At 34.2% G+C, this 19,270-nt stretch overlaps 1 protein-coding gene across 2 annotated transcripts in view; it reads right to left on the reverse strand.

Moving 5' to 3' along the window:
• Positions 1-10,306: 10,306 nt before the first annotated feature.
• The window catches only part of GNAI1 (guanine nucleotide binding protein (G protein), alpha inhibiting activity polypeptide 1), an 86,329-nt gene continuing 77,365 nt past the window's right edge, over positions 10,307-19,270 (reverse strand). The window contains exons 6-8 of one of the 2 annotated variants that reach the window (XM_012650355.1): positions 16,771-16,900; positions 15,431-15,584; positions 10,307-11,205 (exon numbers count right to left, since the gene is read on the reverse strand). In XM_012650355.1, coding sequence (XP_012505809.1) covers positions 11,015-11,205; positions 15,431-15,584; positions 16,771-16,900 — 475 coding nt within the window. In that variant the 3' untranslated portion in view covers positions 10,307-11,014. The remainder of the gene's footprint in view (positions 11,206-15,430; positions 15,585-16,770; positions 16,901-19,270) is intronic. The other variant, XM_012650356.1, reaches the window with a different exon arrangement.

Below are 19,270 nucleotides of genomic sequence, written 5' to 3' on the forward strand. Positions count from 1 at the left end.
AGAGTCTTTAGAACTCTAAGAGGATTTTGCTGTTTATTTCCAAATTTGTTTAATAAAACAATTTCCCTGTTCTCCAAATACCTATCTTAGATAATACTGTGTTCAGTAGAAAAAATATGGGAAATGCTGAGTTTGAATTACCACCAAGAATGTTCTCAAAGTACAAGGAGAAGGAATGACACTTTTTTTCTACATTAAATATTACTAATAAAACACTTTTACTGAAATCTCCCACTTTCTACAATGAACTCTGCATTGATGTAACGAATTCTCTGGTAAATATTAGTTATAAGTGAATGCTCTCTCAATGTAATCATCTTTTAAAACATTTTATATCTTGCTTCCTTCCTCAAAACTGAATGAGTTTCTGCTCTATAACAGAATCTATCTTAGTGCTTGGGACACATCATGATAATTACAGACATAGTTACTGCCCTCATACTGTTTATAGGTAAGAAAAAGAATTATTAGAAAGTAATCACCTATCTATTAAATGTAGTTAGCATTATATAATAGTAAAATAAGAAACACAATTTTAAAACAAATTTAAAGTAATTTTAACCTCTCATTTTTTTTCCCAAATTTTTCAACTCTATTCAAGTGAAAGGCTGGATTGGTTATCTGGGTATTTATTACTGAGCTAATCATAATAAAGAAGAATTGCATAAAAAATCATCATATAATGAAAAATTCATTTAGAACTTTTGATTCTCTTAGTCCTGCTCAAACATTCCTCTCCTGTGAATAAGAGTTCGTAGCCCCACCTAGGACAGCAACATCTTTGCCCATCTAAGCTTTTAATTATTGTAATATTTGCATTGTATGATCTGATGTTCTATGCAAATAGGATTCAAATCAACTATAAAGTAAAATTAGAAATGTTATTGTGAATATAGGATTTAATGCAATTGATGAAAATAATGTTGGAGAAATACTATTATCAAAGCCCATAAAAAAAAAATGAAGATCTGGCAGACTGAGAATTGTCAAAAAATAAACATATTTATAAGAATGATACAAGAGATTCTTCAGAAATGATTAAGAGAAATGCTTGAGAAAAATGGTAAGCCCTCAAATATATTTGCAGGAATAACTCTTTGTAATTATTCCATGAAAGTCAAATATGAAGGCAGTCATGCATAGTTTTTTGAAAAATACACCAGAAGAATCAACTTGCTTTACTCTTTGTTCAACAAATGAGAACTATTGAAATTGTAATCTAAATTTTGTTAAACATAAGATAGTATACTTATTTTTACAATATTTTCATTTGCCAAGAAAACAGTCAACCTTGTTTATTGTTATTTACAATGGATTTTTCTCCTTATTTTAAAGGGACTCATTTTAAGATATTTTCCATTACCAATTACCCTCAGATAATGAGGATTTCCTGCACTGATATTCTCCTAGTTGAAACATGTATCTAAAAAGTCACATTGAAGTTTTGAGCCATGTTTTCTCAATGAGTTCCTCATTCTGGTTTTGGAAATTACAGTTAGCTGATTTAACCATGTTAAATCTCACGCTTGAGATTGTTAAAATATTAAAATTTTCATCTTTAATAGGATGGTATTTGACTCTGAACACTATACTTTTGATAGCAGATCAATGAGAGCAATGAGTCTCTCTGTGGTGGGCTGAATAGCAGCCCTCCAAAGATGTCCATGTACCAATTCCTGCAACCTGTGGATATGTTGCTTTTCAAGGTAAAAGGGATTTTACAGATGGGATTAAGTTAAGGGTCTTGAAATGCAGAGACTATCCTGGATTATCCAGGTGGGTCCAATGTAATCACAAGGATCCTCATAAGGGGTGGGCAGGAGGGTCAGAGCACATACAGAAAATGTTAAGGACAGAAGCAGACATCAGAGGGAAGAGGTTAGTTAGGCTGTGGGCTTTGAAGACAGTAGAAGGGGCCAGAAGCCAAGGAATGCCAACAGCCTCTAGAAGCTGGAAAAGGCAAGGAAACAGATTCTCCCCCAGAACTTCCAGATGATGGGCGGTCCTGTGGACTCATTTTAAACTTCTGACCTCCAGAATCTAAGAGAATAAATTTGTATTGCTTTAAGCCACTAATTTTGTGGTAATTTGTTCCAATGGCAATAGGAAACTAATATAGTCTTGTTTGGCTTTTTTCTACTTTCTGCTTTGCTGAAAACTCAAGGAAAACATAGCTTTCACCCTTTCAGTTCCCTTTCAGGAGGAGCTTGGCAAGGGACAGAGAAATGATTTTTCCTCTCTACCCCTGTTCCTTTTATGGGTCAGTTCAGAAGTCTTTCTCTCCAGGAGGCCTTAAGTCCACCCCCTAGCCTCTTATATCAGGTTGCTTTTATTTATAAGACCATAGGTCCATTCTGAGAGAGCAAAGGGATGAAATTAATAATTATGGTAGGACAACAGGGATAAACTGGAACTGTGCTGGGACAGATGGGCACCCTAGTTATATTGCCATTATAGTACCCATTTTGTTTTGCCTTGAACTACAATTGCTTACACGTCTGCCTCTCTTATCTCTTTCCTCTTCCTCTGTATCCTTCATAATATCATCATCACCACCACCACAATTATTAGAGGTAAATTGTCATGTGATGGAAATTTTACTATGTGTTGGACACAAAACGCACCTTACATCACTAACTCATTTAATCCTTGCACAACTATAGGAGGATGGCATTAATGTTATCATCATTTTATAGAGAAATTTTCAAGGCAAGAAAAGATTAGGTAACTGGCTCAAGGTCACACAACAGGAGGTGGCAGGGCCAGGATTCAGTTTCAGTTGGGCTTCTTTATTACTATTCCTGTTTTGTGTCCCCAAATAGGACAGACAAGGTGCTAAATAGTCATTTGAAAAGTAAATGACATCTAAGTTCAAACAGTTACATTCCTATTCTTAAATATTAGTGGAAAAAAAGGTTTGGGATACAAACAACAATGTCAATATATTAATCATAGTTTGTGTTCTATCCAAACCAGGGGTAATTTCTTTTAAAAACGCTATACACACAAAATGTTGTCCTTAGTCTTTGCAGACCTAAATTAGAATTATTAGAATTGATTTGGCAAAATAAGCTATTGGAAGGAACGTATACATTATTTAAGTTGCTGTTTGATTACAGTTTAACCACAGTGTCTATAAGTGGAGCTGGCAGCTGTATTTTCCGTAACAGGTCAAGTGTTTCCCAACTGTCCTAAACAGTAACTAACTAAACAGAAAGGCATTTTTTTGTCAAAGGTTCGTAGCAAAGAGGGATAATATTTAATTAGAAAAGATGGGGTATTTATATGACTTCTTAAATGAACTATTTTGCTAGATTTATGTTGAAAAAGAGCCCTGGGCTGGGATTGCCAGCCAAGTGTGTGAAGTCTTCTGCTACTTAGTAAACAGAACCACCATTGATTTTGATTATCCACACACTTACGGCAAGAAAAACCACAGGCCTAAAAGACGAAGTTGGACTCTATAGCTATGCATGTTTCTCAGACTGATCCCGTTAAACAAATGACCTCCAATCTTGACGGAACTTTGAGACTCTAGTAAGCATCAATCATACAGATTAGCAGATAGGATTTCATGGACCCTTAAAGAGTAAACCATCTGCAGTCTTCTGTCTTTATCAAAAACCAAAATATGCATCTAAGACCTTGGAATTATTTGATACCTTATCCTGATTTAAGTCCTGCAGAATATCAAATTCCTGTCCTCCTCCACAGCTCCAGGGAGCTACTCCTTCAAAAGTTAGTTCCGAAGCTTTTTTAATGCATGAGTGTGCTCAGCCTAGTCCTGTGGGAGGTGTGGAGGAAGAAAGGAATTTGTCTGGGGGAATTGAAACATATTAAAAAACAAAACACAACACAATAACATTAAAAAAAAAAAACAACTAATCTTGTGATTTGGCTACAGAACACTCAAGAGATGGATTTGTAAACTAGAGCTTAGTAATTTTCCAGTACACTGATGGGTTGACTCTTACTCCATGTATCGGAACTAAAAATAATGATATTAATTTCGAAACTCAGTTTTTAGAGTAGGGGTTTTAAAATGTCTATTTCTCTCTTCTACTGTAGCTGACATATTTGAAGTGACAATGAGATGGTTTTTTTCTCCCACAGGAAAGGCTATATTACATCAAACCAAACCACAGCATTCAGAACTGGAATAGTTCAACCTTTCACTGAGGCCCACCATTCTCCAAGGGAGTCACTGAAGTAGTAATTTATTCAAGACAACAAGAACAGATCTTCCACACGTAAATTTTAGCTTTCTATCCATTGTATCTGCTTCTCTAAAACTTGCAAACTTTTCCATGGAATGCAAATAGAGTTGTTGTAGAAAGTGAAAAAAAAGCATCCCACTTCCCAAATACACATATAATGCAAAGACGTATGAGTAGTTACAATTTTTCAATAGCCACATTAAAGTGTTTTTAAAAAGTGGCATTATAATTTAACCCACTATATTAAAAATATTATCAGCTCAACATGAACATTCTTTTCCTGGTACTCTTTTTCTTTGAATTCTTATGTATATTTTAATTTTACACTAACGGTACATCTCAATTTGAATTAGCTACATTTTTAAGTGCTCTAAAAAAAAAAGTGCTCTACATCTACCTGTGGGTAGTGGCTGCTGTTAGCATATGTCCAATGTTTGTAAAACAGAGTCCTTTACTTCTTTACTGCAATGTCTTTTCATAGATATAGACATGCTAATGTGCATCATACATGCTTATTAACATCTGCTCAGGCAATATGACTGGACATGCTGTACTACACCATGCAGTCGGTGCCCTTAGGAAAAACTTTATGCCACTGGGATTTTGAAGATATGGCTAACAAGTGACTTATAGCCCTGGAGTATACTACCAGCTTTGCCACTTACTAGGTAGTCAATAATGCACAAAATACTAACCTCTCTTAAATATGTCTCCTTATCTGGAAAATGGAAATTTTACCACCATTGCAAGACTGCTCTGATGACTAAATGAGAACATTAGTAAAGCCCCCAGAAAAGTGCCTGGCACACAGTAGGCATTCAAAAAATGTATTATATATATATTTTCTCTCTATATTTATGGTATTAGAAGGCACAGAGTATCATAGAACACATGTAACATGTTTGAAGTTATGTATGAGTTTACAGTTTTGAATAAATCAACAATGTTAGTAAATTTTTCCAGGGACTTGATTTAGAACTGTTGTTTCAAATCTGCACCTAGAAACCTTAAGTGTAGATTAGAGGTAGAGCTCTCAGGGAGAAAAAAGGGCACTTTATTCCGGCTCCAAGCTTTCCACTCCCACTTGAGCTAGAAAAACTCTTTATTAGACTTTAGATAAGCTTTCTTTTGAAGAAAAAGATCCACAGTTAAAATAATCTACTATAATAGGGAATTTAAGAATGGAATAAAATGTACACCCAAGTCTGCAAAAAAGTTTTTTTTATTAGAGGTAAATTGCCTTGTGAAGTAGGTTGGAGAATTGGTCATTTATAATGAAAAGGTAATTCCTTATATTTGTGAATAGGAAAACTTATGTTATATATTATAATGGAGTACTGCAAAGTGAGTCCTATGCAAATCACATTAATGAATTTGCTGCCGAACAGTCCACATTCCACAAGCTACAAAATTGATAATTCACTACTATTTAACAAAAATTAAAGACAGAGTTGTTTGGAAGTAGCTTTGACTTTGCTCTTTTTTCAAAAGTGAAAAAAGGATCAAAGCTGAAATTCTATGAAGTTTCCACAGAAAATAATTAAATTTCAAGAGTGTATAATAGAAAATTCTAGGAAATATCCAATCTTCACACTGATTTATTTTGAAGACTAGCTTTATGCTGAAATTGTACATTTTTCAATTTAGTAAAAAATAACTGCAAAATTGTAGATCTAATTTAGCAAAAACAAAAAGTCCTGGTAAAATAGACAATGCATGTATAGTGTTTTTACACAGAAATACAATTAATTTTAAGAATCCTTCCAGAAACCGCAGTTGGAAGAACAATTTCTTTGGCCCTTAGGCTCTCAAGGGTCCTGCTCTATATACAGATGGCCCCCAACTTATGATGGTCCAACTTGTAATTTTTGAATTTATGATGGTATGAAAGCAATATACATTCAGTAGAAACCATACCTCAAGTGCCCATACAACCATTCTGGTTTTCATTTTCAGTACAGAATTCAATAAATTACATGACATAGTCAACATTTTATTATAAAACAGGCTTTGTGTTATTGTGTCCAACTAGAGACTAATGGAAGTGTTCTGAGCATGTTCAAGGCAGGCTAGGCTAAGCTATGATGTTTGGTAGGTTAGGTTTATTAAATGCATTTCCATTTACAATTCTTTCAACTTAGGATGGGTTTATCAAGGCATAATCCCATGGTAAATCAAGGAGCACCTGTACTTTCTTTTAGGTGACACACTAGGGCATTCGCGAAGAAACATCACTTTCATTTACTAAAAGTGGCACTCTATTATCTGCTATTAATAAAATAGCCCCTGCCTAGATTGATCTTCTATGCATGTTTTCCTCAACACTATTTTCTCATTTTTAATTAATTACACTTGTAATTTGAAGAAATAGTTCTTTGAATGGAGACCCAGGAAGATGGGCAGTAAAATCAAAGAGGCTGAAAATAATTCACCTTACAAATGTTACTCAGGAAGATTTTTTATTTGGTAGGACTATTATGGTTTAGGTCTCATCAGCTCTGGCCTGGACAACTGCAGCTGATTCCTATCTGTGCATATTTGGGTGTCTCTAGACTTGATGAAATGTGAAACTTCCTAACTTTTAAAGTAAATACAAAATCCAAATAAATAATAAAAATCACAACAGACTCCAAAGCAAGCAATTATTGGTTAAGGAGAAAATGCCTGAGAAACAGGCCTGTAGGGTTTGAAATGAAAACTCTTGATTTAATGCACTTTAACTGTTAAAATAGGGTTTTGAAAAGCAACTAAAAGAGAAAATTTCCCCAACTAACTTTAAAATAAATCTCCCGTATTCTTGGTTACATTTATAGAGAAGTATCCTGAAGTGGATTAAAGAGATTTATTTTTGTCTCATTCATTTTTCAGTATTGATATCAATGTGAGATACTCAGTTTTAATTATAAAGATGAATTATGATTGTTATTTTGTTTTTGAGGCATTTCATTCAAAGTTCATATCAACAACTATTTTTTAAGCACTGCTTATTATTTTAAAGGTACCCTAAAATCAAATATTCTTTATAATCAAATAGGAAAATCTGTTGAAGGCTTATCACATGCCATGCTCCCTTCTAAGTGCTTAACATGTTATGTAAATTTATTTCATACTGACAACAAGACAACAACCATTAAGATTAATGGTCTGATTATTTAATAACTATTTTTTTTCAGATGATTACAAGGAGGGAGAGAGCAAGATTATATAAATTGTGCAAGATTACCCAGTTAATAAGAGATAGAGCCAGGATTTGAAGCCAGACTGAGTGCCAAAGCCTAGGGTTTTCACCATCACTTTCTACTTCTGTCTAAAATAACACACTATATATACACGACAATGCAAACATCTGTAACACTGATTTGCATTATTAACTAAATTCATTTACACAAGGCAACGTAGGTCATTCTGCAAACAAATGATATGAAAATGCACATAACTATTCCTCCACTTAAGTAGTTTCAAATCTAAAGAGTGTTAACATAAATAGCTTTGATGCAAGACACACTAGGTGTCATATGGGTTTTTTTTTTAATCTAAAAAAGAATTATTGTTCAGAGAAACTCAGAAGGGCAGAGTGGGAATAGGTGAAAGACTATTTACACGTTTTCTGAAAATAAGGTAGCATTTTTTGGAGTCTTCAGACAGACACAGAGTCAGAAGTCTTACATTTAAAACCTTGACCTGGTCTTGCTCAAGTTAATTAACCTCTTTGAGGCTTTTTGGATTTATCTCACAGTTATTGTCAATAGTCAGTAAGAACAAATGCATTTTAGCCAGGACTTTTTCAGTAAGAGATTGAATGTGATTGAATTAGATCAAGCATCAAAGTTTTTCAGAGGGGTACTGAAATAAATGAAGCCAATTTTAGAAACTATAACAGCTTTAGGGGGCTTTAGGAATTGGAACTGGGACTCTGACTGGCTCAGTTTGGGTCACTTGCCAATGAAGGGAGGCTAAGATTGGTCAGGCCTGAGCCCGCAGCCAGGGAAATGAAATTAGACTGGCAGCCCTACCAGAATCATGAAGTTCCCAAAAGGGCAGACTGAAGAACAAACAGATGCCAGAGGAAACTAAAAAGGATATCACAAACATAAGTGCTAATAAATACAAATAATGACATGAATAGACACAAATGGACATGTCCCACATTCTAGGCACTGTTCTAAGTATATCACATGTAGTATGTAGTAAAATGCTTCGAGGAAAGTACAGGCTACGTGCTGGGTACTTATTTGAATGTAATGTAGGAGAGGAGTGGGGTAGTAGTGAAGAGGTCTCAGATGATGAAAAGCCTTGAATGGAAGGCTAAGGTTGTATTTAATTTTATTAACAAGTCAGAGCCAATGCAGTTTGTCAAAGCACTGAAGAGCAAGTGACACTATGGAACAGTGGAAAGGCACCGGCATGGGAACCAGGAGATCTGAGTTCAAAGCACAGAGAGCAACACAGTCACATTTCTATATTAGGATAACTAATGTGGATTAGAGGAGGTAGAAATGGGAGGTGGAGAATTTAATTAATACGCCATTTCAAGTGAAATTCAGCAAAGATGTAGTAGTAGCAATGGAAAGGAAAACAAAAACAAAAACAAATGGCATTGGAAAAGTCAAACTGTCAGTAAACAGAGATGGATATGAGGGATAAGACTTCCAAATGGCTAAAAAGTTCCCCACTGAAGGATTACATGATGATGGTACTTAGTAGTTAAAACGGCAGAGTTATGTGAGAACTGATTTAAAGGGACTGATGATGAATTTGGCTTATTAACCAGTATGTGGAGCCCAGAAAACTCAAACTTCTGGAGTAGATGAAATTACAAAAAGACAAGAACACAGAGAAAGAAGAAACGAAGATACAACAGACTGATACTTAAATTCTAATGCAAAATGTGTTTAGTCAACAGGTTTGTAAAATTTTAAAAATGTAAATTTATTAGGATTTATTAGTAACACAATTACACAGAATAAAGTTCAGAAGTTCATCAATGATGGTCACCAATATGTGCTTCTTTGTGACTTTTAAAACCATTTTTCTCATGATTCAAATTTATTCATATTATAGTTGAATTTCATACATAACTTCACAATGTGGAGAGTACAGGTCTTCCATCAGTAAAATCAATGAAAACATATCTTTCATGAAAGGCACATAAAGAATCTAATACATTTAAGGAATTTTGATAACTTTGAATTCCTTTATATTACAAAAAAGAAAATCCCCCAAATGAAACAGACACGAATGTAATTTATGGTTACCCTCCCACACACCAATACTTTAACAAATATACTTTAACAAAATGATGACACATAAACTAAGAAACTACTTACCAGTGATGCTTACTGAAAGACTAGTATTTTCAAGATGAGTAAAAAAAGGGAGGTAGGATGGGGAGTGCTGTTCATTTTGCTGAAACAAGGTCACAGAAACACATTGTGAAAAGTCAAAAGAAAATTATTCTATCAAAATTCAGTATCTACCTCTTATGTAACACTTATTGAGCATACAATCACTGACTTTATTAAATACTATTACTCATTTTCTAAGTGTAATTGTCCATTTTATTCTCAGAAATAATAGCATAATTTAAAAAGAAATAATAGAAACTCGAGCAAGTGGAACGAATTTGAATATCTTGGGAAAAAAGTAATTCTAACATCATGTGATAATTAAATTTGAAATTAGTTACATATATAAATTTAAAGCTTGCATTACATCAGCAACAGAATATTCAAAGATCTTTTTTGTTATCTTCCAAACAAGAAACTATCATGTTTGCTAGGTACAGGGGACTTCCCAAAGGAAATACACAAATGAATGTCTCAAAATTCATTATGCTGACATTTGTGTTGCCCACAAAAATCCTCTCAAGATCCACCTAAACTTAGTTATAAATAAAAATGTAGTTATTTAAAATGTATAAAAATTAATCTGATATCACCTTTAAGGCAATGAATGAATACTAGCCAAATATTAAAATTCAAAGTGAAAACAAAGTGAATAAAAATTAAGTGTTTATAAGTCTAGAGAGCATATCCTCAAAAATCTGGACTTCTAGTTTTTCAAACCAAATCTAATGTGGAATCTATGTAAAAATCAAATTGTTATTTTCGTAAAAGAAAAATCAAAATGCACACAATTTAAATAATTGATCCAAAGTCAGGTACAGTCATCCTCTTTAAGAACTTTTCAATAAAACACATTAAATTTAAAGAACAAATCATGTTATTAAAATAGTCTGTGCAATGTTTGTACAAATAACACTTTTTATGAATACAAGTATACATATAATCAAGATAAGGGCTGCAATGTTTTCTAATATTAATTACTGTACTTAAAAATTTACAGGACACAAACATAAATAAATCTGTTTAAAACTGGCAAACATAGTAATGGTCTGTCATTCAGTACAAGGTACTTAATATTTATGTTATTTCCAAAGCCATCACACTAGAATTGTAAGTTGCCACTCTTAAAACCTAAAAGTAATGTGAGAAACTAAAGTCATAAATACATGTATACATACATTTGCATATTTACACTTACACAGAAATCATCAATATACTAGAGCCCAGCTGTAACACCGTCCTTCGGTTTCACACTACAGGACCATCTTTCACATTTAAGAACAGTCCCCCTGTTACTTTCACTTAAAAAAACAAAACAGAACAACTTTGGTCAGATCCCAGATGCATTTGCTGTATACTACATTCTGTGTTGCTGCAAGACTCTAGTCTAGAGAGATCCATATATAAGTACTCATTTGGTTTGAAAATGCATTTTACCGTTAACTGCAAAACTTAGAAGAGACCACAATCTTTTAGATTATTTTTTATGATGACATCTGTTACAGCATCAAAAACAAATTGCACATTCTTAGTATCTGTGGCACATGTGAAGTGGGTGTATATTTCCTTTGTGTCCTTTCTTTTATTGAGGTCTTCAAACTGACACTGAATATATGCAGCTGCCTCTTCATATGTGTTTGATCCTGAGATGGGAAAAGGAAAGAAATACAATGCAAAAAGTTAAAATAATAAGTATACTACTAAGCAAAATGGACTTTAAAACACGAAAGCCAGTTTTATATATATAAAAATATGTGAATGCCTTAACTGCGTTTTCCCTTCTAGAATGGGAAATACTATTTCTTCTAAATGAAAAATACCCCATGTTAATTACCTTTTAATGACTATAAGTTATTCCTAAAATTAAAAAAAAAAAAAATCTCATTTCCATAGCATTCCATGTTTGCCACAGTCTTTGTTCCTGCCTTGGTCTCCAAATGCCAGATCGTCTTTTTTCTCTTAACCCTTGTCCTCTGCACACCAACACTGAACTTCAGGTGCCTGACGGTGGCATGTTATTTCAGGTCTTGTCCAGTGGTGGATAAAGAAATGTTGACTGAAGGCTGATCAGTATTTTTTATTCCTTTTCCTATATATACATTAACTGGCATTTCTCCCTCATTTTTCTTTATTCAAAAATTTTACAAGGGTCTACAACATAGTTCATGGCTATGAGGTTACAATAAAGTGAACAACACACTCCTGCTTTCAGGTTATTGACTAAAGACTTCCTCTATGTACAAATGCTTCAGAAACTGTTTGGCAGTATCTAAAGATAATCACATGCATACTCTGACCCCACAATTCAGTATCTAGGTGTACTCTTGATAGAACTATATACATGTATACGTTCACCAGCAGACATAAAAAGATTGTTAATAGCAGCACTAACTTTTAGTTTAAGAAACGACCTAGAAGTTTATCAATTGTAGCTGGCTAATAAATTCTAATATATTCATACGATGAGCTGACATACAGTAATACAGAATGAGAATCAAAGTACTACTGCTACATACAGTAACATGGATGAATATCATGAACATACTGTTGAACAAAAGAAGCCAGGCACAAAAAGAATATATACTGTATGATCCAACCAATGTTTGAAAAATAATCAAAATGAATTGATAAGGACAAAAGTCAAGATAATGATTACTCGGTGGCTGGCAGAGGGGACGCAGTGTTTGACTAGTTAAGACTGGGAGGAGGTATGATGGGGCTCCTGGGGTTCTGGAAATGTTCTATTTCTTGACCTGAGTAGTGGATATTGGTATGCTCACTTTTAAAAACTTAATGAGCTTCACACTTATGCTAAGGCGTGTGTGTATATGTACATATGTGTGTACATGTATATACATAATATTGGAATATATATTAATATATACAATGTAATAGTACATATAATAGTTGAAAAAAATGTTCATTTAAAAAAAATGTTTACATTCCTCTTTTGCAGTAGTAATCCATTCTGCTAGGCTGTCAAGGTCCTCTACTACCCAGCCTGCTCTATAGTGCCATTCTGAGATCCTCTAGTCCACATGTGGGCCTCACTCCAGGTCACGAGGATCCCAAACGCAAACCGCCACCTGTGGTATTGCAGTGCGGCCCCTTCGCTGTACTTCATCAGCTGAGGTCTCTGACTACCTCCACATTGGCTCAAAATTGGCAGTCCACGTAACTTTTCCTAATGAATCAAATCCAGATGGGTTCTCCATTGCTTAAAAATGTTTTCCCCTCTTAAATACTATAGAAACATTCTATATTTCAGTTTTTCTTATACTGTTTTACAGAGTTTTCAATTCTTTTTCAGCGTTAAGTCTTCTAAACTAGAAGAATAAATATCACATTCCACAGCCCCCATCTTCCTTTTATATCTCACATACTCTTTGTACAATACAATGTGACAAACACCCATAAGGATGTTGTGCTTAAAATGCTATGACAGCATAAATTATGGAACTCGTTATATTAGAGATAAAAAGGTAATAAAACCAGTCTCTCAATAAGTTTACATTTTAACTCTTTAATGTCACTAGCAAACAACCATATATGTTTAAAAATAAAATTCTATTTTGTTCAATCATAATAAGTTGTTGCTCCAAAATTCTAAAGCAATAAACGATGTCTTATTGGTCCACAGACACTCATGAAACCATGAAATATATGTTTTCAGGATATAGTTTACACTGAGTGAATAGCTCAATTTGCTGTATACTTTGGGTAGCTAAGTAGATTATTGTACTCCAAAAGCTACAAGATACATGAATGAATGAACATTCCTCAATCTGATTTTAAGTCTTAAGAAAAGAAGACAGTGAAGTGGGGGCAGGGAAGAGGAAATGTGATATGGAATCTGGTGCAATGGCAATATACTGTAAAAAGAAGAGGAGGAGGAAGAGACAGGAACAGACAGAGATAGGAGATAAATCAAGTGAGTAGCAGGGGCGGGCTACACAGTGTTCTTCTATAGGGAGCAATAGTCATAGGAATTGAGAGTTAGGGGTGAAGCAAGAAGCAACTGAATCAATACTTAAGGCATGAAGTAGAGATTTTAAATTATGATCTTAACACTAGAGATGTGAAAGAATTATGTAATATTCTTTTTGTGCAAAGATTCTGAGCTCAGGCATTCTTATTAACTTGATAACATAAGCAAAAATTCTTGAACACACTCTACATCTGGCAAGGAAAGAGCTAACAAGTATATTATTGGCTGCTCTAAAGTCCCTGTAGGTAGACAATATTTATGGACTCATTTGGGACACTCTGGTGATATGAATTAGTACAAAATGGCTATCATCATAGGAAATGATAAAAATAAACTGAAACGGAGTTTCAAGTAAGGGAAGAACCAAGTCACCTTGATTCTGCATAATTTCAATCTTGAAGTTACAGTTACAAATAATTTTATTCCTAACAAAACACTAAAAATGTTTCTGAATAGGGCGACTTAGGATACAACGACTTTCAAAAAGAAAGCAAAAGTTTTTAAGCGTGAAATAATTTTGAACTGAAGTGTAACTTCACGGTATACAAAAAAGGCTGTAATAATAAGTAACATGATTATATTTATCAAAGGACCCTCTCCCCTTGGTTCCAGTGAGAATTTAATTAAATGTAGCCTAGTTGTTAGTGGCCTGGGAGCAGAGGCGCAACGGACTTGGGTCCGGAATCGGGCTCCGTGCCTTCATCAAGCCCCAGTGTTTTCACAGGTGTTCTGCATGAGTGGGGATATCCAAGCACTGACATCACAGGACTATCCTAACATTGCCTGTGAAATGGCAGTAAATATTCATATTCATCGTACAATTTACTCAATACAACCCTAAAGTTTTGTTTATAATGAAACAAGTTCCTGACCTTTTTTTTTCAAACAGGAAGGATGGAGTAAGGGTAAGTAACTAACTAAACTCTGCAGACTATCTAGATTCAGAGACAATATAAACCAATGATAGTCAAAAAGACCTCTTTTTTTTTTTTAAGGCATAGAGTTCTCTTTGCTAACATAAAATTTTATTCCAGAAGCCCAATATGTAAAACAGATGAAAGGTGAGTTTCTCTGCTTTAATGAGAAAGGGATTGTGAGGGGCGGCGGGGAGGGAGGAGTAGCTATGCCCACCTCCACCACCTTGTTCTATAGCAACCACGAGGTACGCCAAGGAACTAAACTAAACTAAACCCAGTGTTTTAGTCCAACTCCCGATTTTGCAGATGGAGTACTGAGACCTAGGTAAATTAACTGTTTTGTTCAAGATTAAATAGCTAATTATGAAAAAGCCAGGACTGTACTTCAGGTCTACTTTTCTCACTCCAGGGCATTTTTCATGGTAGTAAAATTAAAGTACCATTATTAACAGTATCATTACTAAAGTTTAGATTTCCTGTGAAAACTTTCCCAACTCTCTGGAAGAGTTAGCTGCCTCACTGATTTCTTCATTTTTCCTCTTATGATAATAATGTTCATGTTCCTTTTTGGCAGTATGTTCTACTGCTATTGCTTGTTTTTTGTTTTTTAGTATGTTTGTCTTTGACATCAGACATTGAGCAGATACATGTCTGTCTTACTGTACGTCACAGAATACCTGACATAGGATCTGTTAACTGAATGAGCAAACCAATTGTTTAAATTTATGAAAACCTGGAGTAGTCACTGAAAGATATCTAATAGCTTTTCCATAAAATGAATATTTTCAGTAATCTCATCCATATTTTAAGAAACTGTGCTCAAATGCAGCTTGATAAACAACATCCCTTAAAGGCATAAAAATTACTAAGCCAAGAGATTCAAATCAACAACTGAAATCTTGCCTTGGGGAAAGTTTCTTAGAAATACATGACTTAATAAGTTATTTACAGAAAGTAAAATACCTCCATATTCTGGATAGCATATAGTGAGAGGGCTCTTTTTTATTTTTTCCTCGAAGAGATCCTTCTTGTTTAGAAAAAGTATAATAGACGTATCTGTAAACCACTTGTTGTTACATATGCTGTCGAACAACTTCATGCTTTCATGCATTCGATTCTGCAACAGAAAAAAAACGAGACCAATTTGTTAGTAACAGCAAAGATTTTGAGAAATAATTTTAAAAAATAACAAGAATGGTAATTAAGCCGAGTTTCTTGAAAAGTTGACAAGATAACACAAAAATACAATTCTGCCATTTCAGAACAAGCACACTTTCACTTTAGGCCGGACAAGTGACGAACCATCACTCATCACTTTCTGCATTCAGCCATTACTTGCTGAGTGTCCACTGTGTCGTGTGCTGTGCCTGGACACATCCTGCTGCAGGATGTTATAATCTAGGCACGTTGGTGTGAACATCTGAAAAGAAATGTCATTGTTACAGAGTTCATCTAAGTTTCCATTAAAAGATAGGTAGAAGGTTTTTAAAGATTAATAAATTAAATTGAATAAGCTGAAACTCAATTAGCCCCAAACTCTAAATATTAGGGAAGGAGACCTCCAATTCCGTTTCCCGCCCTTGCAGGATGTGCATTCAAAAAGGGTACGGATACATTTTTTAGTGCCGAAATGAGAGAAATGACCCTGTGGTCTACCACACTGTAATTGAATATATTTGATTTTAAAAATACAAAATTGGCATTTCTACCTCTTTTTTCTCACTTTGTACTAAAGTTAATTTGAAATGACAGTTTTAAATTTCTATGCTTGTAGCTCTGACTTGGGCAGTACAAAGGCAATACATGTAACCAAAGTGTTTGTGCCCCTGTAATATTCTGAAATTAAAAAATAAATTTCTACTTAAAAATATTTCCCTCAGATTAATGGTATATTGAAACACATCTTAAAATTACATGGCAGTAGCAAAGCATAACATATATCAAAGATTACTAAACTGGCAGAAGTAACAAATGATGTAAAATCAGCCTTAGGCAACTATGTAACCAACTTTATTTTCATTCGGTATGTAGATACCAGATATAGAAAAGGTTGCTGCACAGTTAAGCTTATAGGGTTGAGGTGAGATTGACTCTCAGTGTTTCTTTTTCTCCAACTCCATCTGTGCTTCTTTAGTAAACTTCCCTTTTCTTACGCAAACAGAAAAGTTACAGGAAAGACTGTGAACTTTCAAATAATTCAGGCATTAGTAAGAATTCCTCAAGAATTTTTCTTAGAAAAAGCATTGGCAACATTGCCAGCTCTTCATATTTTATGCTCAACCCTTAAAAGTGGTTCCACTTGCCATTTCTTCATCTTCAGCCAGAACCAGGTCATAGTCACTCAGAGCCACACAGAAGATGATGGCGGTCACTCCTTCGAAGCAATGAATCCACTTCTTCCGCTCAGATCTCTGACCACCCACATCGAACATTCTGTCAGAGGAAAAATAATGAGTTGCCATCACATTAAATGTTCAAAAGCTCTGAGGAGTTCTGTAATGCTAACAAAAAAGCTCCAGATAGCTGGGGGAATGAACATAAGATGGGAGGAAAGGAGACAAGGACTTTATGGGAGGAAAACAATGTCACAAATTGGCTTTCTCAAAGGGGAAAAAAGTCTGCTGGCTTTTTTAAAATTTTTGATTGAGGGGATAGAGGGTATCTCTGAAACAAAAGCAAAAACAAAAATACCCTCAGAAAACAAGACATTCGCTAACATAGGAGAATATTTAGAATGTTAAAGCAAATACAAATGAATAGACTGCGCTATGTGTAAACACTAAGAAGTCACATAAAGCAAGTGGGGAGTCCAGAGGTCAAAGAGCACATATTCAATCTACCATAGTCACAGAATATTAGAGGCCAAGGACATGGCCTCTCTCTTCCTACTACAAAACAGTGTTTTCTCTCAGAGCAATAAATAGGACTATGATGTAAAAGAGAAACCATTCCAAGTAAGAAAATACAGGGCCAGCAAATCGAATTCAGATGGGGCAAACAGGTTTGCCTACTTTAAAAAAATAAAACCATGGTATAGAAAAAAATGAGAGAACTGAAATATGAAATACATGGGTGGCCCAAGTGAATAGCCTTGAAATTGAGAGTGAAAAAATTCAATTTTTATATGATATGAACCTTTGTAGGTTAGTGAATGAGGTAGTAACACATCAATGAATATAAAGACAATGATTTTTCCTCTTTTTTTCTTGTAAGAGTTTATAAAGTTAAACAAAAGTTTAAATTTGCACTGACTACATTATGCAACCTAGAAATAACCACTTATATAATGAAAACACTATGTGAACTGGTACATTTTTAAAGGTTCCATTTATCTAGATGGTACACTAATTAAAATAGTCCCTATTTAATTCCCAGGCAAAAAGAATTTTCCCCACAGAGCGGTATTGGCCTATAAACTGAATCTGAGTACATTAGCTAGTATTGTTACTTTTATCACCACTTAAGAGGTCTTCATTCTTTTGGTTTAGTTAGTATATTGTTCATTAAGTTTAAGTATGCTATATAACAAAATGTTTCTATCACATAACAAATCAAAATGGTTAAGATACAAAAAGGAAAGCTGGCAATAAAGATTAAACAAGAACAAAATAAAAGAAAATAAAATGATTTTAATTGGGTAATCATCTGTTAAACTCTCTAGGAATACAATTTGAAAATAAATTTACCAAAAAGATAATCTATCTTAGATAACTTCTCTGATTAAATGTCACATATATCCCCTCCACCCAATACAGATATAAAATAACAACCCAACCTACTCTAACCCACTCTATCCCTACTCTATCTGTGATGGTTAGTTTTGTATATTGGTCATAAACAAAGGACTTTTAGTCTAAGCCAGTGGTTCTCAAACTTTGGTGAGACTCAGAATCACCAGGTGGAAGATACTGATGTTACTGGTCTAGAGACCAATCCTTTTGAGAATTAATCCGTAAGCCAGGGAGCAAAAATGATGAAGAACTGATATTACAAATGATCAGACTATGCTTAACAGTTTATTAGCATTGAGAAAAAACTAGATGAAGATAATACCTAGAAGAAACACTAATTGTTCACTGCTCCACACAAACAGACAAAAGAAAATCGCTTAATTATTTTATATACTGTTCTTTAAATTGTGAGCTTCTATTTTTAAGAAAAACAGAACAAAAAATGTGGTATGTTCTCCTTTATATGGAAAGATGAGACTTTTGACTAACATCAAATAGGAAGTGAATTTGAGTTTTCTTAAGGGATTTTTGGAGGGTGGAGTGGAAGAAGATGCTGGAAATCCTACGAGGTGCTGACTTATCCTTAGACTAAGATCTAATAGTACTGTGACCAAAACTGACTAGTACAAAGCTATCTGACCATACGTGGCTATCAAACTCATACATACAATGTTGTATTCCAAAATCCATCACGCATTTATACTACCACAGAAAACGAATACAATTTGTCTTATGATAATTTTATAGTAGAAGGGATACTTTATATCTGACAAAAATATTATAGTAAAATAAAACTGTTGATTCTTTAATTAAAGCCAAATACTCCACAGAGACATTGGCCATTAAGTGCCTAGTCACAGAGGTGATAATATGAATTCTTAAAATATCCTATTGCCTCATTTTGAATTTAATACCAATCGTACAAAAAGATAAGTGAAACTGAAATTTTACTTAGCAGTTAAAATCAAAGAATTACAACACAAAACACAAAACTACAAAATGATGACCACACTTGAGAGTTCCCAGAAGAATTATTCTATAAGCATTTCTGCACTCATTCATCTGAGATTCA

The sequence above is a fragment of the Propithecus coquereli genome, unplaced genomic scaffold, assembly GCF_000956105.1.
Source record: "Propithecus coquereli isolate 6110/MARCELLA unplaced genomic scaffold, Pcoq_1.0 Scaffold32, whole genome shotgun sequence".
NCBI classification, from domain to species: Eukaryota; Metazoa; Chordata; class Mammalia; order Primates; family Indriidae; genus Propithecus; species Propithecus coquereli.